We start from the raw sequence: 23306 nt of genomic DNA on the forward strand, positions 1-23306 counted from the left end.
GCCATATCAGGCCAGAATCAGTTATTCAGAACTCAAAGTATGAGTCAGACAATTGATGCCAATCCAGATTCATATTCCCACAAAACTAGAGGCTGTGTGTTGAATATTGAGTGCATTGAGATAGATGCAATGTCCTTCCGGATACATATTTGACCCTTCTTCCTGCTAATGGAACAACCTGTTTGTTTGTTTTTAAAATAGACACCTGTCTCTAAGCTTTCAGACATTCTGCCTTCCTTATTCCTTATTCGAGGGAGAACTGCACCAAGCATATTTTAGTACTGTATCTGGATTAGTTTATATAGTGCTTATACGGTTTGACTAGCACATATGCAGAGTAAGGGCAGTAGCTCGGTGCTAAGGCATCTGCCTTGCACACAGAACCTTCCAGGTCCAATCTCATCTAAGTAGGACTGGCAAAGTCTGAAGCCATTGAGAAGCTGCTGCCAATCAGTGTAGGCGCACTGAAGTAGATGCACCACTGGTCAGGCAGTTTCCTGCGTTCCTTTGTGCATTGTTCCATGTGTGCATTGAAACTTGAATATGCTTCCTGCAGCCCTGTCCTGTTGCAGGGAGTCAGTGGCCAACCGCAGTGGGCAGGGCCACTGCAATACCTGGGTGTTAGGCACAAGGACTCACACTGGGGACTGTCACGCAAACCAGGGACCTTGCAGTTTGTAGCTGAGGATGTGGTCCAGCCAGGGTTCGAAAATAGCAGGGCGCCAGGCACATTTTTCACCTAAAGATTCTCCATTTGCGAGCACCACAAAAAAAAGTCTGGGTGCCATTTTTTTGCACCTGGCTGACACTGAAGGATTACTGAAATGTATGTGCTTTGAAGCCTCAAAGTATATGTTAAGGATAGACAATTCTTTAAGGAGTTTAACCATAAAGAATAGAGTGTTTTGATAACTGAAGTACGGTACCAATATTTTTATTGTAAACACCAAATTAAACAAGTATTAACAATTTCTGCTAAAAATGTGATATTAACAATTTGTCACTTATGTGAATATGTGTTGCTGACACCCCCACCCCCCCAGTAGTGACTAGACATTCTGTTTTGGCGCCCACAACCCAGGTGCTAGAAGCCATTTGGCTCCTAGCTTTTCGATCCAAGTTTCTAACACTGGGTCCAGCCTCTCCTCTGGTAGGGTCTCTCTGATAACTTATTCAGGGCCCTGCATTTGAGGACCAGGCACCTGGTTGACCACTGTGAGAACAGGATGCTGGACTAGATGGGCCACTGGCCTGATCCAGCAAGCTCTTCTTGTGTTCTTATATTCTTAGGCCACCATTCTCTGGCTCAGAGGATGTCCCCCCTGCAGTATCCCAGCTTCCGCAGCCTCACAGAAGCCAAAGGCTACAAAATAAGGTGAGGACCTATTAAGTACGCAACCCGTTCCTCCAGGATGTCAGAGCGTCCCATACTCCAGGAAATTTTAGGAGCAGTGGAGGCCCTTGCACTGAGAATCTTCATTGCTCAGTTTGATGCTCCTGCACTGACTCTTGATGGAAGGCAAGGATTTTGGGTACACCCAGAGCAAGTGCGGCAGGAAATCTGTTCTCCTTGGCAGCTGTTCTTGCACATATGCATAGCTATTCTCTCACCTTTTGCGATTTTCATGCTTCAGAGTATGGCCTAGGGATGGTGCTGCTGTCCTTTGTTTGACCAGTGTCGCTTCCAATCTCTTTGCTTGCACATGATGTATCCCTGTGAGTGGTGCTCTCCATGTGGCAAGCATCTCTGGAGGCCTCCTTAGCTCACGAAAGTGGGGATTTCTGACTCTAGACTGGCTGATTCAAGACGTTGTTAGACTCGCAGATGCTGGCATCACAGTCTTTCAGAAGTTGTCCCCCAATGCCAAACTCTTGACAAGCAAGCCCAGCTTTTCATTAGATGGCAGCAAAACAAGTTTACCCTTTAAGTCAAGGATGGGGAATCTCAGACCTTGGAGCTGACTTTGGCAACCACGCCTCTCTGTCTGGCCCTTGGGAGTTTCCCCAGGCTGTGCCCCATCCCCTGGCCCCCTCCTTAACAACATAAGGAGAGCCTGATGGATCAGGCCAGCGGCCAACCAGATCCCTGTGGGAAACTCACAAGCAGAATTTGAGCACAACAGCAACTCTCTCCCCTCTTGTGCTTTCCAGCAGCTGGCATTCAGAAGCGTTCCTGGCTTCTGTGGAGGCAGAGCATAGCCATTGTAACTAATAGCTGTTGATAGCCTTCTCTGCCATCAATTTGTCCAGTCCTCTTTTAAAACCATCCCAGTTGGTGGCCATCGCTGCCTCCTGCAGGAGCGAGTTCCGTAGTTTAACTATGTGCCGCACGAATAATCCTCCCTTGTATCTGTCCTGAACCTTCCAACATTCCACTTCATTGGATGTGCAAGAGTTCTGGCGTTATGAGAGAGGGAGATAAACGTTTCTGTATCCACCTTGGGCAAGATATGTCTATAAAATTATGCACATCATGGAGGAGGTGGAGTTTACCTCCCTTTCCCATTTTTTCTATTTCCTTGTTGCTGCAGACCCAGGGGACTCCGTGGTGACCTTTGACACTCACCCTGAGGGTGTTTGTGTGTGTACTTAGTTCCTTCCACCCATTTCAGCCTTGCAGTAACCCTGTGGAATAGATTAGGCTGAGAAAGTGGATCAAAATCGCCTCGTGATCTTCAGGGCTGAGCAAGGTTCGAACCCACATCTCTATCTGCTAGGTTGGGATTTCTCTCTAGTGCCTCTCCTACTGCTTCTCATCCTCCCTGCTCCTCTCCCTCCTTTCCCAAGTTGAGTCATTTTGAACTTTTCAGGTTTCAGTGCATTAGGAAGAATGGTATAGTTGCCCTTCTCAGTACTCCGTAATTTTGGGAGCTAATAAAAACCGCAAACAGCTTTGGGTGCATGGGCATGTCAGGGATTTATGGAGTGGTATTAAGTTATCCCCCCCCCCTATAATCCTCTAGCTGAGAGCTCCTGGCTTCCATGGCAGGCATGGCACATTGCAGCCCTGGGCTGCTGCTGCTGCTTCACAGCTCCACTGCAGAGTTTTGTTTGTTTGTTTGTTTGTTTGTTTGTTTGTCTGTCTGGGGTTCAGAGAGTCATAGTGGGCTGCAAATAGTTTCTTTCTCAGATTGTCCACAACGGTAGTGACGGAATGTGGGAAGGGATGCAGAAGTATTTCCGTTCCTGACTTTCGGCTACTGCTGTGGTGCTAGGAAGACCTTTCCGACAGTAAGCACTGTTGGGTGGTGGAATGGATTCCCTCGGAAGCTGGTGGGCTCTCCTTCACTGGAAGCTTTTTAAAGAGAAGTTGCAAGGCTGTCTGTCCGGGATGCTGGAGCTGTGATTCCTGCCTTGCAGAGGGTTGGATTGGATGACCATTGGGGATCCCTTTCAAATTGACAAGGTGTTATGTAATCTCATCTTCTGGGGAGAGATAGGGGTGGTTCTTGTTTTCCTGTTACTTGATGATTTGTAGTGTGTGTGTGTGAGAGAGAGAGAGGGGGGGGGGAGGCGGGCTGAAACAGCCTTTGCCAACTTGGTGCCTTTCAGAGGTTTTGGACTACAACTCCCATCAGCCAGCATCCTGTTCTCACAGTGGCTAGCCTGATGCATAATTTTATACAGTTATCTCTCTCACACTCATACCCTATATTTCACATCTTTTTATCTAGACTAAAATAGCCCCATGTATTGTAACCTTTCCTGCTCCATCTCCTTGGGCAATTTTGATCAGCCTTTTTCAGAACCTCTGCAATATCCTTTTTGAGGTGTGGCGACCAGAACTGTGCCCAGGATTCCAAGTGCGTTCACACTATAGAGTTGCGTAATGGCATTATTATCTTGGCAGTTTTTAATTCCGATCTGCTTCCTAATGACCCCTTAATTCACTGTGTTTATAGGTAGGCATCTTCTTCCAACTAGCTTTCAAACCTGATAGCTTTCAGGCCACCAGCCAGGCGAAAACGCTTGAGGAGGGGCTTGTCCACACTAACGGCTTGTCCACACTTCCACTTGTCCTGTGCCTTGAAAGCACGGGGCTGACCCACACTTTCGAGGCATGGGTCCGAGCTGTTTCCCCCTTGCCCTGCTCCTTTCCCAGGGAAAACCTGCTCTTTAGTGCCAAATTGGAGCAAACATCAATCCAGAGAAAACCCAAATTGCCATTTGCTCCGATTGAGCACTGAAGAGCGGTTTTCCCCAAGGGGAAACAGTGGAACCAGAGGAAGTATGGATAAGGCCTCAGTCATGGTTTACTGAACTTTGGCATGGCGTAATGTGTGAATTTTAATGGTGGATGTTTTATTGTGTTTTTGATATTTTGTTGGCAACCCAGTCAGATGGGCAGCATATGTTGTTATCAGAGCAATGAGAGAGGGAGAGAGGGAGCTCATGGTAGAGCAGGGCTTGAAGCCTGGGTCTCTGCAGCCAGGATCCAGTGCATCCCCGAGGCACTTGATGGTGGCAGTGGCAACCCTATATAAGAATATTTAAAACTTCTCCAGAACATGAACAGCCACACTGCCTGCCTGTTTCATGTAATTAACACACACTCTCTCTCTGCTTGAGATTAATCTGAAAAGGTCAGGGACATGTCAGCGCTCACAATAGATGTTCCGATTGGCTGCTTTGATGAGAGGAGCCCATCCTTGGGGGAGGCACCCCAGTGAGCAAACGTGCCCACCCACACTGCAGGACCCGCTCTCTCGCTTTCAGTCTCCTCCATCTAGCTCTGCCGAAGAGCCTTGAACCAAGGGCAGAAGCAAGTGGCAGCGTGATGCGAGAGGGTGTGAGAGAGACTGAAAAGCTTCTGCTACATCACGCCTGTCTTGGCAGCAGTTCGCCTGTGCCTCCTGCTTTTCACAAACCGCTCCTTTTTATAGCTGCACTCTTTTCTCTCAATAGGCGCCAAAAGATCATGGTGCCCGTGAGACACACAATGCTTTTACATGTGGAGGTAGCCAACGTGGTGCCCTGCAGATGCTGATGGCGTTAGAGAACTTGACAAAGTTTGGCTTCGGGAGTAAGGAAACATGACCTTTGCTCTGGTCCCCGGTTAAAGTGTGTCTGTAGCAAAGGATGGGGGTTGAAGCTGGCATCTCTTTTGGTCCATGTTCTGTTCTATCTGCAAGAGCAAAGTTCTGCAAAAAGTGTCCTAACATGCGTCACCTCAGGCTGCCAGTAAAAGCAAAATAACTGCTAGACAAACAGATTTTAAAAGGGCAAGCCTGTTTTTTTTGAAATCACACGTTTGTTGTGCGTCAACTTCTGTGTAAATATTTTTCACTTTGTACAATGCTCAGAGCACCTATGGCACAGGTGGGCAAGGTGACTCTGCTCATCTGCATTTCAGAAAAATAAAGCGATGCCGCTGGTGTACCAGCAATGGCAGGAATATGTCTTGTTTCGCCAAAGCTTGGTTTCTCTGTTCTCGCCTCATGCCTTTGTAGTTTAGCAAGCAGCTAGAGTGGGCTGGCCAAACAAAGCATGGTTAAGGAAGGCTGCTCATATCTTCAAGCTATAGTTAAAACAAACCAAGGCCTGTAAGCCAATAACGAAACCTTGGCTTCAGATTGCAGCAAGCAAACCCCATATTTAAGCCACTGGGTACAATTTGGAGCATCAAGCAAACCACAGCTTTCATAAACCACGCCTTAGTGTTATGTCAATGTCAGGCTATTGAGAAGGATTCTGATCCTGAGCAGGGAGGTTCTGCTGTTTCCACTACCCAGACCTTTTGTGGTAAGGGAAGTGATGGGGGGAAGTGTATCAGAAAATGTGGGATAATAACTGTTCAGCGTCACATTGTATAACCTCCCTGCAAACGGAATCAGAATGCAGGTGTTGTCTGGATTCCTCGCTGTGAATGCTCAATAAAGAGGCCGTCCGGGAGCAATCAAAGGCATGCTTGGAGTAATGGCTGGGAATTTGCGTCCCTTCTCGTTTAAGAGCAGCCCTGCTGGGTCAGAGCAATGTGGGTGCACCCAGCCCAGTATCTCATTTTCCACCACAGTGAGCACCCAGAAACCTCTAGGAGACCCAGAAGCAGTATGTAATGAAGACGGCAGCCCATCCCTCTTCTGCTCCCCCATCTGGCACTCAGAACTCAGCTGCCTCACCAAGGCCATGTTTATAGCTGCGGCTGAAATGAGAGCTTCCTTAGTGGAACCCAACGAATCTGTGTGAGAAACCCTTATGGGGAGCTTCATGTGTAATTTTTTTGCTGAAAAAGGGGGCTCCTATACCAAAATAGCCGCATGCTGCATTGCATAAATTAACCCAATAGAGCCAATTTCCATATGCTTGCTTCTGTTAGTTATGGAGTCCAAATGGCTGTGCTGGCTGGGGCTGTACACAAATCCGGAGCTCATTAGGTTGGCCACGGTTGATTTCTTGGATTCTTCAAAGCTGGAGCCTTGCTGAGCCTCATCCTGCTGCAGCTCTGGAGCTGGTATTCCACACACCCTGGGGTGTTGGTGGGAGCATCTCACAACAGCCTCGTTTTTTTGTCTGTGGAATGTGATGTGCAGCCATTATGGCTTCTTAATGAACATTGTTGTAGGGAGGCCAGCAACAATTATCGATCCTCAGTGACTGAGAGCATAATTAAAGCCAGGTTTAATTGGGAAGTCTTTCTGGTATTGCTTGAGGGATGGACTTAGAGTTGGATTGAACCAGCAGTGGTCTTACATTGCTTGAGTATCTTTGCTGTGCCGAAACCTGATCTTAAGTACACCCTCAGACAAATGGCAAAAACATATCTGCCCCCTACCCCCTAACCTGGGAACAGACCATCTTGGGAAGCTCTTTCTTCCATACAAACAAGCCCAGCAGCTTGGCTCCACTTCTGGGGCTCAGCTCTGGGCTCCCCACCCACCTTCACTGTCATAAATGTAGGTTCTTGAGGCAAGGACTTTCCAACTGTGATCCCCAATATCTGGAACAACTTCACCTTTACTGCTGCATATATTCTAGTAGTCTCTTTCAATCAGAATTGTTGCTGCTTTCTTTCATTATTCACTGATTTCTGTTTTGGTCTGTAAGCTACCTTGAATAGAAAGGTGTGCTACAAATTTTGAAGAGTAGCAGCAGCAACAACAACAGTAATAATAATAATAATCCCTGTGGAATGCCCTCCCACCAGAGGTCAAAGAGAACAACAATTACCAGACCTTTAGAAGGCATCTTAAGGCAGCCCTGTTTAGGGAAGCTTTTAATGTTTGATGGATTTCTGTATTTTAATGTTTTGTTGGAAGCCGCCCAGAGTGGCTGGGGGAACCCGGCCAGATGGGCAGGGTATAAATAATAAATTATTATTATTATTATTATTATTATTGGTAAACCCTGGTTAGGACAGGAGAGTTTGGGAGCCTTTGTGAGAAAGGTGCACTGTGGATATTTGTGTTCAATTTTTATTTTGTTTAATAGTGAGATTTATTACCTGCCCTTCACCCAGGGGGAGTTATGCAATATAAAAATACAATTAACCTACAACGGAATTGCAATGAAACATAAGCAGCAGCAAAGCAATATGATACAGCCAAGAGAGCGAATCGATTAAAACCCTCATCTCACCCTTTCATAAGCCTCAGCAAAAAGGGGCATCTTGACCAGCCTAAGAATATTTTGCAACCTTGGAGGGGAGGGGAGCACATTCTGCAGCTTAGGGCCTCCGTGTTGGGTTCCGATCTAGTGCTGGAACCCCCCAGGGAAGGCAGCAAAGCTGGTTGTAAGGTTGGTCATGAGAACTTAAGAAGAGCCTGGAGGCAGTCTTTCAGGTACTTGGGGTCTTCAAACACTAGCATGAGCACCTTGAATTGGGCCTGCAACCAGTGCAGCTTTTTTAAAACAAGGGTTATATGAGATCTAAACAGAACCCCAGCTAGCAATTTAGCTGTTGCATTTTGGATCAGTTGAAGTTTCCAAGTTGTCTTCAAGGGCAGCCCCACAAGGAGCGGATTGCAGATTTTTTTTTTTTACCAGCTTGGGCTGATTCTTCAGCTGCAGCCCTAAGCCAGATCTCACCTCAGGGAAACATGCGTCCATTAACAGCCACGCTGGACTGCTGTGATGTGCTGTATATGGGGCTGCCCTGAAAGGCTGCCCTGAAGCTTCAGCTGCTACTAAATGGAGCTGCAGGAATGTGCTTAGGAGCTCCTCTGCCCCCGCCCCACCCACCCCCGGCTCAGAAGGATCGACCGCTAGCAATCCCAGCTGTTTGGCCCATTTTCGGACGAGGCAGCCACTGCTTTAATAGCAGCAATGAAATGGCAAGCAGATTATTTTTTAAAAAAGATCGTCAGACAAATGCTTTGGTGGTGGGACCGAAGGAGGGAAGGAATTGTGGGCCTTTTTTAAAGGAGAGAGATATGTTAAGGTATGCACATAAAATCCCAGACCCCTGTATCCCAACTCCTCTTTGTGAACTCCAGGGCACCATTGGGAGGTGGCCCGTGAATGCACACTGGCTGGCTGGCTGCCCTCCCTCTTGGCTGCCGGCGACAGGCAGTTCCATTTGCCAAAGACAGATTGAGGCCACTTGGTGAGCGGGGGTGGTAGGGGGGATGTACTCTTTCAGGACGCAAGGAGGATGGTTACGGGTTCAGAAGAGGGCCCAGGGAGTTGGGACATCTGGATGATATTTCTGGATGCCTGCCCCCTGTCAGGAAAGGAGACTGGGGGTGGGGGTGGGAAAAACACTTGATTTTGCAGTACACATGAAACTTGAATCTTTCTCTCTCCCTGCATGCCCTTAAGAATATGGCAAGAGTCTGCTGGATCAGGCCAATGGCCCAAGATCTGCGTACAAGAGCCTTTTCCCCTCCTTGTTTCCAGCAACTTGCATTCAGAAGCATTACTGGCTTGGACCATGGATGTAGAGCAGGGGTTCCCAAACTAAGGCCTGGGGGCCGGATGTGGCCCAATCGCCTTCTAAATCCGGCCCATGGACAGTCTGGGAATCAGCATGTTTTTACATGAGTAGAATGTGTGCTTTTATTTAAAATGCATCTCTGAGTTATTTGTGGGGCATAGGAATTCGTTCATTTTTTTCCCCTTTCAAAATATAGTTCCGGCCCTGCACAAGGTCTGAGGGACAGTGGACAGGCCCCCTGCTGAAAAAGTTTGCTGACCCCTGATGTAGAGCATAGTCCTCAGGGTTATTAGTCATCAATAGCCATCTCCTTCACAGAGAATTGGAGGTGGGAGACCCCCAACATGAGGCATATCTAGCATCCAGTCAGCACAGCACATTTGGTTAGGGTGGGCACCAAGGGAGTTTTGTTTTGTTTTGTTTTAAGGGTGAACTCAGTCATAAAGGACTTTAAAAAAAAATTCCCCAGACTAAAGGAACTAAAACTTAACCAAATTTATTTTTCTATATTAAGAACTAGACTTTAAAAATGTTAAGAAATGAGACACAGAATACCAAATGTTTGCTCAGGTGATATAACCAGACATATACAAAGATACAGTCAATTTTCACGATCTTTATCTTTCAACGGATAATGGGTTAACTCAAATTGACCAAAACACATTAAGGTTTCTTCATCTTCGAGTGTGCTGGAGAATTATTTGGCGCTCAGCGGGTGTTATGGACTTAAATTCCTCAATAGCATCATTGTGATTAACCAATGAAGCCAATTCTTGTTCAATGTACAGATTCACGAACGAAGGGAAAAGGGGGAGGGGATGACGAGACAGGCAAATAAGGAAAAGAGGAGAGGTAAAAGAGGCCAAAAGCTAACAAAACAACCACAACGAGACTGATCAAGAAGCCAAAACAGGAGATTTTCCCTGCAGAGAAAAAGACTAGTGCCAAGCTGACCAGAGACAGGGCAGAACGGGAGGGTCAAGGGTGGAATGGCGCCTCCCTCCTTCTTGATTGTGCACTTCAAAAGCAGCCCCTCAGCCCCACAGGTATCTCTTCACAAAAGGTGATGAAAGGAGCTCTGGCAAAGGCAGAGCTATGAGACGGAGGCAGACGCAAAAAAAGGACTGTCCTGAAAGAGAGTGTGGTGTAGTGGTTAGACCTGGGAGACCAGGATTCTAGTCTCACTTGGCCATGGAGCTCGCTGGGGGACCTCTGACCAGTCACTGCCTCTCAGCCTAGCCGACTTCACAGGGGTTGTTGCAAGGATAAAATGGAGGGTACTGTGTATACCACCTTGAGCTCTTTGGAGGGTATAAGTGACATACATGTGGAGGAAAAACTTAAACATGTTGCAGAGTTCCCAAAAATACACCAGAGGCGATTGTACTTCATCCAGCAGAGCTTTTACTCGTGCTGAAGCTTAATGAGCATGTTGTTGTTGTTTAGTCGTTTAGTCGTGTCCGACTCTTTGTGACCCCATGGACCAGAGCACGCCAGGCACTCCTGTTTTCCACTGCCTCCCGCAGTTTGGTCAAACTCATGTTGGTAGCTTCGAGAACACTGTCCAACCATCTCATTCTCTGTCGTCCCCTTCTCCTAGTGCCCTCAAACTTTCCCAACATCAGGGTCTTTTCCAAGGATTCTTCTCTTCTCATGAGGTGGCCAAAGTATTGGAGCCTCAGCTTCACGATCTGTCCTTCCAGCGAGCACTCAGGGCTGATTTCCTTAAGAATGGATAGGTTTGATCTTCTTGCAGTCCATGGGTCTCTCAAGAGTCTCCTCCAGCACCATAATTCAAAAGCATCAATTCTTCGGCGATCAGCCTTCTTTATGGTCCAGCTCTCACTTCCATACATCACTACTGGAAAAACCATAGCTTTAACTATACGGACCATTGTAGGCAAGGTGATGTCTCTGCTTTTTAAGATGCTGTCTGGTTTGTCATTGCTTTTCTCCCAAGAAGCAGGCGTCTTTTAATTTCGTGACTGCTGTCACCATCTGCAGTGATCAAGGAGCCCAAGAAAGTCAAATCTCTCACTGCCTCCATTTCTTCCCCTTCTATTTGCCAGGAGGTGATGGGACCAGTGGCCATGATCTTGGTTTTTTTTTTATGTTGAGCTTCAGACCATATTTTGCGCTCTCCTCTTTCACCCTCATTAAAAGGTTCTTTAATTCCTCCTCACTTTCTGCCATCAAGGTTGTGTCATCTGCATATCTGAGGTTGTTGATATTTCTTCCGGCAATCTTAATTCCGGCTTGGGATTCATCTAGTCCAGCCTTTCGCATGATGAATTCTTCATATAAGTTAAATAAGCAGGGAGACAATATACAACCTTGTCGTACTCCTTTCCCAATTTTGAACCAATCAGTTGTTCCATATCCAGTTCTAACTATAGCTTCTTGTCTCACATAGAGATTTCTCAGGAGACAGATGAGGTGATCAGGCACTCCCATTTCTTTAAGAACTTGCCATAGTTTGCTGTGGTCGACACAGTCAAAGGCTTTTGCATAGTCGATGAAGCAGAAGTAGACGTTTTTCTGGAACTCTCTAGCTTTCTCCATAATCCAGCGCATGTTTGCTATTTGGTCTCTGGTTCCTCTTGCCCCTTTGAAATCCAGCTTGCACTTCTGGGAGTTCTCAGTCCACATACTGCCTAAGCCTGCCTTGTAGAATTTTAAGCATAACCTTGCTAGCGTGTGAAATGAGCGCAATTGTGCGGTAGTTGGAGCATTCTTTGGCACTGCCCTTCTTTGGGATTGGGATGTAGACTGATCTTCTCCAATCCTCTGGCCATTGCTGAGTTTTCCAAACTTGCTGGCATATTGGGTGTAGCACCTTAACAGCATCATCTTTTAAAATTTTAAATAGTTCAGCTTAATGAGCATAATGGTCACCAAATCCAATACAGTCAGGATTGGCACAGTCCATAAGAAATCCAGTTGCAGCAGACTTATTTGCCTTCAGCACAAGTAAAAGCTCTCTGCTGGATGAAATATTGCCTCTGGTCTATTTTTGGGAACTCTGCTGAACTCTGCAACGTGTTTAAATTTTTCCTCCACGCGTATGACAATAAGGTGGGGTATTAATGTAATAAGTAAATAAATACCTGCACAAGACGCAAAATGCCTAAGGAATTACGCCAAGCTTCACACACGCTCTCTGACTCTCTCCTTCCCTCCCTTTTCAGTGTGGACCTCGTCCATGCCCAAATCCACATCTCTGAGGGGAAGAGCCTTCCTGACCTGGGCCTCAAACAGGACAACGTGCGGATCAATGGATGTGCCATTCAGTGCCGAGTGACCACCGAGGACCCTTCCCGCGGGTTCCAGCCTGACACAGGCCGAATTGAGGTAGGATGAGCTCCTGCTGCTGGCTTCCATAACCCCCCCCCTCCCCAAATCCTTCTGCTTCCAATCTTTTTGGCCCCTGGCCCAACCATTTCCTATGATCTATGGGATGGTTCTCTCCTACCACCCACGAGATTGTAACTTTGGGTGGGTTCCTGGTTTGTGTAGGCTTGTGTGCTGTCTGGGGAAGCTGGAATATCAGTAAGTCTGTTTGAAGAAGTATCTCAGCGACGTCCTGTTTACGCTGGAAATCTTAAATGGAAATGCAAGCAGGAATCTGCTTGAGTGTAACTCATCAAAACAAAAAGGAGGGTTTGAAAATCAAGACAAACATCCCTAAAGATCCACATTGACAGGAAAAAAAAGAAAAAAAAAGAACCAGAACTAGAACTGTATTCTGTTGAGATGGCAATAAGCGTGGATGGAAGACTAATTGCTCGGCCTATGAGAGGCTGCATGGTCTATTCCAAATCAGTAGGAATCTACGTGAAATGTCTTACCTGATACCAGCTTCAATCTGGTGGACACATTTTCCATGGTCATTGTCAGCACTGATCTGTAGCTGTAGAACAGCCTTCACCAACCTTTGCCATAGCCATGCTTGTTGGGCTGATGGCAGTTTTAGTCTGAAACATCTGCAGGGTGCGAGGTCCATGAATCCTGGTCTAGATCTTATATGTTCATATTGTGTGTATGTGTGTTATACCTAACAAGAGACGCGGGTGGCGCTGTGATCTAAACCACTGAGCCTCTTGGGCTTGGTGATCAGAAGATCAGCGGTTCAAATCCGCGTGATGGGGCGAGTTCCTGTTGCTCTTTCCCAGCTTCTGCCAACCTAGCAGTTTGAAAGCATACCAGCACGAGTAGATAAATAGATACCGCTGTGATGGGAAGGTAAGCGGAATTTTCTATGCGCTCTGGTTTCCCTCACGGTGTTCCAATGTGCCAGAAGCGGTTTAGTCATGCTGGCCACGTGACCTTGAAAGCTGACTGTGGACAAACGCCGGCTCCCCAGAGACTTCTCATATACAGATCAGCAGGCTGTTCTGTCATTTTCCTTTCCACTTTCTTGCTTTCACTTGTTTGCCTGCCATTGAAATGCATCATTCCACGATTGCTGTGTATCTGTGTGTGTCATGAACAGCAGTATTGGAGGGAAATACCATTCAGTACCTCAATAGATTGTAGCAGTCAAACTCCTCTCTTTCCTGCATGTGTGGAGTTGGACTGAAACTAGATTTTCCATAGACTGGGGCTATCACTGAATGTAGGCACCCCACTTTTTTTCTTTTATGGTCTCCCTGAAACACCCAGTAAATGATGATGTCAAAACATTGCAGATTTCCCCACCTCCCACTACATTTCATTGGCTACCATTTGCAGGTGTGCGTTGAACTCATGACACAATGAATCACTGGCTCCATCCGTTTTTGTTTGTTTTGTTTTGTTTTGTTATGTGTTTGTCTACTTGACCCATAAGTGGGCAAAGAGATAGAATGGTATATATTGACAGATCTCTAGGTGATTTGCAGAAGGGTTTTTGTTTTCCTGCTTCCTAGTTTCTTAAAAACGTGACACCAAAATGACTTTTCACCCAACCTAAACTTGATAGCTAATCCAGAGTGGACTTTTGCGTGAAAGGGTGGTGAACTCAGTTTCAGTTTTGCTGCTGAAAAACCATTTCCCGGTCTCAGAATGGGCTCTTCTTTAATTCCATCCGCACTTTTTTCACCCCTGGCTCTGGTTGGTATATCTTGGGGTTCCAGTTAAAAGCAAACTCTATCTGGTAAGCCTGCCCAGCCCTGCACTAGATGCTATCATGGAAAAGAATTTCCAGAGAAGTAGCCATTTTAGTTTGTTGGCAGTAAAAACAACAAAGAGCCTACAGCACCTTAAAGACGTAACAGACGTTATACTGTATTAAAGATTATGCCATTATACAATCAACTCAGGATTGCACGTCATGCATCCGATGAAGTGGATTCAATCATTGGAGAAGGGGTGAAGTGTTGTGAGATTGGAGACTGGCAAATGTCCCAGTGGGTAACGAGAATCAGATGCACATATGAGAGACTCCTGGCTTAACAGCTGGTACATGTGAAATAGCTATAGTGGTTTTAATAGACCGCTGTCTAAGCTGGAGTCAGCAGTGTTGTGCAAAAAAGGCTAGTTTTATTCTAGGGTTGCGTCGACACAAATTTAGTGTCCAGATTGCAGGAAGTAATAGCATCACCCTATTCTACCTCGCCTGGAACACTGTGTCCAGTTAATAAAGGATACTGGCAAACCAGGAAAAATGGTTTTTTTTATCTCTCTGAAAAAGGCAAATTCCATGCAAGGGATTCCTTCTTCCTCTACCTTTAAGGTGTGGAGGATAGTAGCTGCTAGTTATGATGGCTTTATTGGCATTCAAGGCCTGGGTAAATCTCATTGGCCGCTGTGAGAAGCAGGATGCTGGACTAAACTTTATTCTGATCCAGCTGAGCTGTTCATAAGTTCCCTCTAGCGACACCCATTTCCAGGTTCCACACCTGGAGATAGTCTTGTGAGCAAAACTACTTGCCATTTCTCGTTGTAACATGGGAGGTTGTCTGGAAGCATTCTAAGAAAGTGGAATCACATATTTGCATTAACAGGCTTTGATATACCTCTCCCTGGGAACATTGCAAAAAGCTATTAAAGAAATGAGAACCGAGTGTCCAAATTTAGCAGTCAAAACCCCAAGGCCTTGGGGATGCCAAATGACAGAAATTGTCCCAGCTGTTCTTTCTGCTGAAATCTTGCCCAACTTATTAGCAAAGGCAGCCGCCGAAGAGTGGAATTAGATCAAAACTTCATTAAATTCATCGCTTACCAAAAAGAAAAAAGATCCCAGGCTGTACCAACGTGTGTTTTGTTTTGTTTTCAGAATTAACATCCTGTGTCCTTGATATTGAAAATAAAAGACACCCTCCCCCTCCAGAACTTTCCAGCATTGGCTGAGAGCTCTTTTCATATATCATAAATACACTTTATACAACACTCCCATGACACTTCAGATGCACAGAGTGAAGCCATTCAAACATTTTAAAATGGAGAAATGGTAGAGAAAGAAGGCAAGGCACCTTGGAATGAAGCAACGATTCTGAGAAAGCTGCCTATGGAGCAGAATCATAATGATTTGGTCTTTAAAGGGTGGAGGGGAAGGAGCAGAGCATGGGTTCCAATCCGGAGGCTGTCATATTCACCAATGTGGTGGCCCCCCGATGTTTTGTACTACAATAAAAACTATTAAAAGGTTAAAAACAGGCACCAGTTAACCATTGTGGAAGGATGTATTCTTAGTTGCCTACATAGGCCTGGTGGAATGGAGGAGTTTTCAGCAGGCGTTTAAAAGTTGAAACTGGACGCACCTGCTGAATCTCTATTGGCGGAGAGTTCCACAGGACCGGACAAATGATAATGAATAATAATAATAATAATGATAATAATAATAATAATAATAATAATAATTTATTATTTATACCCCACCCATCTGGCTGGGTTTCCCCAGCCACTCTGGGCGGCTTCCAACAGAAAAATAAAACACAGTTTTATTTTTTAATGAAGGCTCTTGCTTCTTGTTAACTGTCCAATGAGCCTCGTCAACTTGAGGAATGACTCACTATGAAGAAAGGTTACAGCCTTTGGGACTGTTTAGTTCAGAGAAAAGCCGAGTAAGATGTGACATGGTAAAAGTTTACAAAATTATGCCCGTCATGGATAGAGAAACGTTTTCCCTGCCTCTTTTATCATAATGCTAGAACTTGCGGACATGATGCGGGACAGGTAAAAGAAAGGACTTGTTCACGCAGAGCATAGCCAAACTATAGAACCCCCACAAGAGGCAGAGATGGCCACCAACTTGGATGGCTTTAAAAGAGGATTGGACAAATTCCTGGAGGAGAGGGCTCTGGGTGGCTACTATCCATGATGGCTCTGTTCTACCTCCACAGCTTGATACTACAAGGGGGAAGAGGGCTCTCTTATGCTCGAATCCTGCTTGTGAGTTTCCTATGAAGACATCTGGGTGGCCACTTTAAGAGCAGGGTTGTGGAGTAAATGGGCCATTGGCCTGATCCAGCAGCCTCTTTTTGCATTCCTATGTAAAGTACCAGTAGCTCTACCCCTGACCTATGGCATCTCTCAACATAGTTCTCTATGTGCAGGGATATTTTTTCTTTTTTAGAGATTTCTTTTTTTTCCCCCTCGTGATTTCTCCCTTCCCAACCACCACAAACACTCAGACTTTCCTTGTTGTTTGGAGGAATGCAGCCCAGACACCGTGCATAACAGTGAATATAATTTATTTATTACCTCATCTGCTGTCTGCAGGATGTCAGTGGTTTATATGCAGTGGTTTGAGGAGTTAATTGATCCTCAATGGGATGTTCTAATGTGAAGTGTGCATGTGTGTGTGTGCACATTTGCAGATCATCTGCCTCCATTTCCATCTCGGCTGTTTAACTTTCTTGGTTTCAAATCCTCGGGGGCTCCTGTGGTTCATAGGAGTGGGGTTCCCCCCCCCCCCGTTCTACTTGGCTGTCAGTCTTTTAATTTCAATTGCCCAGCAAGGCTGCTGGTCCACAGAATTTCATGTCTCCTTTCCTTAATGGTGCGAACTGTTCTTGCCAATCAAATTTAACTAGCAAAGCTCCATGGCAAGGGTGTTACCCGGGCGACCACTCTCAGGGCATCCCCCTTAACTCCTCGGTTCCATTGGCAGAGCGCAGGCTCATGCAGCGGGCGGACGAAGCAAACTTTGGCATGCACTAGCTGTCCTCATTAATAGGAAACTAAGTGGCCTTCATTGTCTGGAAGGAGCAAGAGCTCTGGATGTTTTCTGATGCCTTATTTTGCACCTAATCGATTTGCCAATTGCCAGCATAGGTATCCTCCATTTAGCTAGCAATTAGCCCCGGCGAGAAAAGCACTTTCCCCTCTGAGCTGTTACCGCATTTGGAATACTGTGTACAGTTCTGGTCGCCTCACCTCAAGAAGGATGTTGTAGAGTTGGAAAAGATTCAGGAAAAGAGGAAGCCAAAATGACCAAGGGGATGAAGCGACTCCCCCAGGAGGAATGATTGCAGCGCTGGGGACTTTTTTAGTTTAGAGAGAAGGCGAGTGTTCATGTGATAGGAGTTATGCATGGCGTGGAGAAAATTGACAGAAAAGTTTGTCTCCCTCTCTCATAACCCTGGGACTAACATCTTATGGAGCTGCATGTTGGAAGATCCTGGGCAGATAAAAGAAAGTCCTATTTCATGCAGTGCATCGTTAAACTATGGAACTCCCTCCCACCAACTTGGATAGCTTTGAAAGAGGATTAGATCCATTCACCAAGAATACGACGATCAATGGCAACTAGCCAAAATGGCTCTGCTGTGCCTCCACAGTCAGAGGCAGAAATTCTTTGGAATACCAGTTACAGGTAGGTAGCCGTGTTGGTCTGACGTAGTCAAAACAAAAATTTAAAAAAATCCTTCCAGTAGCACCAACTAAGTTTGTCATAGGTATGAGCTTTTCGTGTGGAGAAGTGTGCATGCACATGAAAGCTCATACCTATGACAAACTTAGTTGGTGCTACTGGAAGGATTTTTTAAATTTTTGTTTTTAATACCAGTTACTGGAAGCTGCAGAAGGGGAACTTGGGTCCTGCTAGTGAGTTTCCCACAATGAGCAACTGGTTGGCCACTGTGGGAACAGGATGCCAGACTGGATGGACCGTTGCCCTGATCCAGCACGCTATTCTTAAGTTCTTACGCTCTTCGTGAGCACCAGCTGTACCTAAACTAGTCAATATTTGCTTTGCACTAGGCACCCAAGAGCTGGACATAGGAATAAAGAAAGCTGCCTTAGACCGCCAGTCTATTTAGCTCAGTGACTAGCCACAGATCTCGAGCTCTTTGGCAACTCATCCGCATTGAACCAAATTGGGGAAAGACCTAAAGTTTAGCATTCTTCAAGATGCATGGAAATGGGCCTGACATAAGATATGCTTGGAATCCATAGGTATGCCAAATGAAGGGAAAATGTACCAAGTTACATTTCGCTAATATTTAACACAATATAAATTAGCGAGGAACCTATAAATCAGCTGATGCAAAATGTTGGGGATGTGATAGAGCACTGGCAGATTTTACACACATTTCCTGCACAGTAAGAAGTTTCAGAGTTACAGGTGGCAAGGAGTCAAAGAATGAATGAGTTGGCAAGGTGGGGTTTGCCAAGAGAACCAGTTCAACTTCTGAATGACCTGAAGGGTAGAAGAGAAAACAATAGTGTGGAATCTGAGACAGATTGGTGATTTGTTGCTAAGACTTGCACAAGTGAATGAAGAGGGAAGCATGGCTGTGTGCAACAGAATGCAGGGATGGCCTATCTTGTGACAGAGCCTTGTTCTTAATGAGATGGCAGGTTCGTCTGCACCACTTCAGAGTGGAGGTGGAGGCAAACACACACAAAAGTCCCTGCTCTGTCCTCAAATCCTGCTTGCTGGCTTCCCAAAGGCATCTGCTCAGTCACTGTGAAAACAGGATGCTGGACTAGATGGGCCATGGGCCTGATCCTGCAGGGCTCTCCTTAGGTTCTTATGTCCATCTAGCTCAGTATTGTCAACACTGACCGCCAGAGGCTCTCCGGGGCTTCAGACAGAGATTGTCTCCAAGCCCTACATGGAAATGCCACCAGGGATTGAACCCGAGACCTTCTGCCCACTTAGCAGATGCTCTGGCCACTGGGCTCTGCCCCTCACACCATCATTATATATCTTTAGGTGCCTTGCAAAATCCTTCCTCTATAAACCAGGCCTTTAACGATCTGTGGCCTTCTAGAAATGGGTGGGATATTTTAAATCTACCCTGCCTCCCACTATGGGGGTTTTTTTGTTTGTTCATTTGGTTGTAGGTCACTTTAATTTGCCTTGGGCAGGATAAAGTGACTAACAAATTTAATTAATAATATGGTAATAATAATAATAATAATAATAATAATAATAATAATAATAATGTCTCCCAGACATTGCAACTATACCAGATTTTCAGCTACTATCATGACCTCCCCGCCTGCTGTTCATTATGATCTCTCCAGCATTTGATTTCTAAGAGTCTCCGTAACTTGGCTTCCAAACAGTGGCTCCCAGCGCCACTGGCTTCCTTCTCCGAGGCTCCGCAGCCACCAAGCGTATGTCTCGCCATGTGCTTGGTGCCGCCGTGAGGAGCTTTCCAGACAAAAGGCAGGCGTTTTTCAATTACCTCTCTCTGCTTCGGAAGGCGCCGGAGCAGCAGCCCTGATTATTCCCTCCCTGATCTGTTTCCGACGCTCAAAATGCAAAGAGGGCAAGGGAGGCCGTCCCTGACTTGGCATCCGTTTGGAGAAAATCTTTCCGCTTTGCAGAAAAGGGTGGGTCGGGTGGTTATTAGAAAGCCAAAAATATGCCGTCTGCATGGGCTCGCTGGTCCTGGTGGGGTTGTGCTGGATCAGGCGAAAGCCCACCCAGTCCTCCTGGGCTTTTTGCACAAATGAGATAAGGCTCCCTCCTCCCTGCCAAGCCCTGTGGCTTATGAAGAAGCCAAGAGTGAGCAGGCCAGATTGGGTGGGAGGTGAGGGGACAGTTGGTGGGTTACACAGGAATGAAAGAACTGTCTTATCCACAGGCGCCAGGTATAGGGGGTGCTAGGGGCTCAATATTTTGAATTGGGGGCCAGCCCCCCCCCAATATTGAGGGGGCCGACATACCCTGTCACCATCAGGTGCCTTCTGGGCACACCAGCCCCCATCCGATGAGCGAGGGCGAAGATTGCCCTCCGTGCATCCTGCCCCCCTGGCGCATGCTGTGAGGAGAAGGAGGCTTTCTTCTCTCCACCACACATCCCACTGGGGCAGATGAATCATGTGACATCACATGACGTGTCATGTGATGGCCCTGCCCTCCAGTTTGTGAAGGCTTTGGCCTTATTCCAAGTTAGGTTCATATTAGCTCTGTACTTGCACCGGGGGTGAGGGGCGGGCTGCATGCCTTTGTGGGCAACCTTCCAGAGGCCACATGCCACTGGTGGGCAGAGGCAGAGGAAAACGTGGACAGAGAGCTGTAATTCGTTACAGGTGCTGAGAGTTGCTTCTCCGCCTTCCCCTCACAGAACAACAATTCCTGGAGTGGTTTAACAAGCCCTCTTCACGGGGGACTCTGGGAATAGCAGCCCTGTGAGGGGAATAGCGAGTCTCCTAACAACTCTCAGCACCTCTAACAACCTACAGCTCCCAGAATCCCTTGGGGGAAGCTGTTTAAAGTGGTATCACAGGCTCTAAACGTATACTCTGAATGTGGCCCAAAGGACTGGCGATCCCATGGGCTCTGGGTGGGCGGCAACTCCTCTGAAAGCTGGTGCCACCCTGCTTTCCCTTTAGATAGAAATCTAGTAAGGAAGCAATAGGTAAATAAATAAATACTTTTGAAAAAGAGGCAGTAAATGTAAGGTGAATGGCTTTGTGCTGCTGTTTGTTTGTTTGTTTGTTGTTTTGCATGATGAGGTGCGCAGTTGCCTCTTCCCCCTTGTCTTGGTTAGGCTGTGGCGCCTGTGCATCCTGAAACGGCAACACTTGACCAAATTATGTAAAGAAAGGTTCCCCCTTTGCCTCTTCCGTGTTCTCCTCAGATGTTCTTGCGCTTCGTACAGACAAGCTGAGGAAAGGCGGCCATGACAGGTCTGTCAACAGTGACAAAAATGGTTCCGAAGAGTTCTCCCTTCCCCTTCAAATGGGGGCGATAAGGGATGGATTTCACAATGTGTGAAAGACGGAAGGTCATAGAGGCATGTTGGAAGGAGAAAAGCTGAATCCTTAAACCTTGCATAAAGTATGCAAACTGTTCCCAAGTTCATTTCATTTTCATAGTCCAGAGCCAGTGTGGTGTCGTGTTTTAAGAGTGTCGGACCAGGACCTGGGAGAGATCAGGGTTCAAATTCCCACTTGGGCCACGGCGCTCACTGGGCCAGTCACTGCCTCTCAGCCTAACCTACCTTGCAGGGTTGTTGTGGGGTTAATTAAGGAGGGAGAGAACCATTTACATTGCCTAGAGCTCCTTGGAGAAAAAGGTGAGGTAGCTTGTGCACTTGTTGGGGTTATATTGGACATCTCACCTAGGATTAGAGTAAAAGGTGAGTTAGAAAGTTTCCAGTATTCAGGATGTGCTTTTTATTTTCTTCTAGGTCGCTAACAAAAGCTGTTGTACTTCCTCACACAGCGCATGGTTAGACTAGGGGACTCACTTCCATGGGAAGCAGTGATGGCTGCTATCCTAGACGGCTTTAAAAGAGAGAGAGAGAAATTCATGGATGAGAGAGCTGTTGATGGCTACTAGCCATGATGGCTCGGCTCTGCCTCCAAGATCGGAGGTAGGACTGCTTCTGAATACCAGTTGTTGGAAATCACAGAAGTGAGAGAGAGAGAGAGGGAGCTCTTGTGCTCATGTCCTGCTTAAGGGTTTCCCACAAGCATCTGGTTGGCCACTGTCAGAACAGGATGCTGGACTGATCCAGCCGGCCTCTTCTTATAGGAAACCAGGAGTGGGTTTTTGTGTGACAAAACTTCAAGCTCAGTTCTAGTCCTGAAAACAAACCCCTTTGCTAAGCCTACATTCAGAGGTACCGCCTTCCTTAATTCAACAAGGATCCTCACCTTCCCTTCACCAAACCATGTGGCTCCAGGTGGTGAATACTGGGGTTCCAGTAAAAAACAAAAGCATTTTAAATTGGTTTCCACAAGCCTGAAGTCTGCCCGCACCAGACACTCTGTTGTGGACTACCACTTGCATCAGTCCCACTCGACATGTGACACTGGGGCTGATGGGAGATGTAGTCCCAAAGATCTGGCAGGTAGCAGGCTGGTGACGGCCGAGCTAAAAGGATGCTTGAAAATGTCACCAATTACACACCATGTAAACATTCCACAGGCAGCTCTGTGCAAGTCACCTTGGAAGGGACAGGAGGTGGGTTTAATTCACAGAAAGGCTGGATGATAACTCTTTCCTGAAGCTCATTCACCAGTGGCTGATTAGGAATTTGAAGAGTGTATGTGTCTCTCTGTTTCTAGTCCTTGTGCTTACACTGGTCTTTATTGTCCTCAAAAGTGGTGGCAGAACATTTTTAAAATGAACTCTTGGAGGGGGGATGCCTTCATCTTAGCTCACTGTGCCTTAGAACAGCCCCTGAACTGTAAACCCTCATTAATTGCCTTAATTAATATGAACATTCACAGTTCTCTCTTCCTTCCTCTTCTCTCTCTCTCTCTTAAATAACTTTTCTTCTCCCTGTCAATTTCTTTGCATAAATTTCACCCTCTGATCTCTCCTTCTAATGATAGCAGTTTTGCAATTAAGGATGGTAATTTAAGACTGTTTCTCTGCTCTTGTCTTTTTGAAATCCAGTTGTCTTGAGGGGGCCTGTAGTCAATTCCATTTTGTTTAGTCGATTTCACTTCTCATCTTTCAAGCCTCCAAGAACTCTGGGAGGATCGAGGGTCCGAGAAAGGAACCGTGGGATACTTGCCAACTTTACTGTTTTGTTGTTGTTTACTTTCTTAAGGAAAGCAAGTATTTGTCTGCAGGAAATGTGTGTGTGTACTTGTTTTAAGTCGTCATTACAGCTGCTGGTAGCTAATGGCCTATGATAACAGAATTGTAGAATTCGAAGGTACCGTAAGAGTTACCGTACCTAGTCCAACTTCCTGCAATGCAGGAATCACAGCTAAAGAATCTCTTAACAGTTGACCACCCAACCTCTATGTGAAAACCTCCAAGGAAACAGAGTCCACCACCTTCCAAGGGAGTTTGCTCCACTGTAGAACAGCTCTTAACACCAGGAATTTCTTCCTACTGTTTTACCCGAATCTCTTTTCTTGTCACTTGAATCTGTGGCCAACAAGACACCACTGAGAAAACAGGAAAGCAGTGGCCCTCACTCATTGTCTGGAGTTGAGACCACAAGGTGTAGTGATGCACACTAACTTGGGTGGCTTTAAAAGAGGGTCAGACAAAATCAACAAAGGAGAATAAGGCTCTCAATGGATACTG

The 23306-nt window shown here is 46.3% G+C and overlaps 1 protein-coding gene across 7 annotated transcripts in view; it reads left to right on the top strand.

Annotated features, from left to right (window-relative positions):
* PC (pyruvate carboxylase) overlaps window positions 1–23306 on the top strand; it is a 286650-nt gene that overhangs the window by 131560 nt on the left and 131784 nt on the right. For all 7 annotated transcript variants that reach the window (XM_060269527.2, XM_088659084.1, XM_060269530.2 and 4 more), the window contains one exon: window positions 12061–12223. In XM_060269527.2, the coding sequence (XP_060125510.1) occupies window positions 12061–12223 (163 nt within the window). The remainder of the gene's footprint in view (window positions 1–12060; window positions 12224–23306) is intronic.

The sequence above is a fragment of the Zootoca vivipara genome, chromosome 16 (assembly GCF_965207765.1).
Source record: "Zootoca vivipara chromosome 16, rZooViv2.hap1.1, whole genome shotgun sequence".
NCBI classification, from domain to species: Eukaryota; Metazoa; Chordata; class Lepidosauria; order Squamata; family Lacertidae; genus Zootoca; species Zootoca vivipara.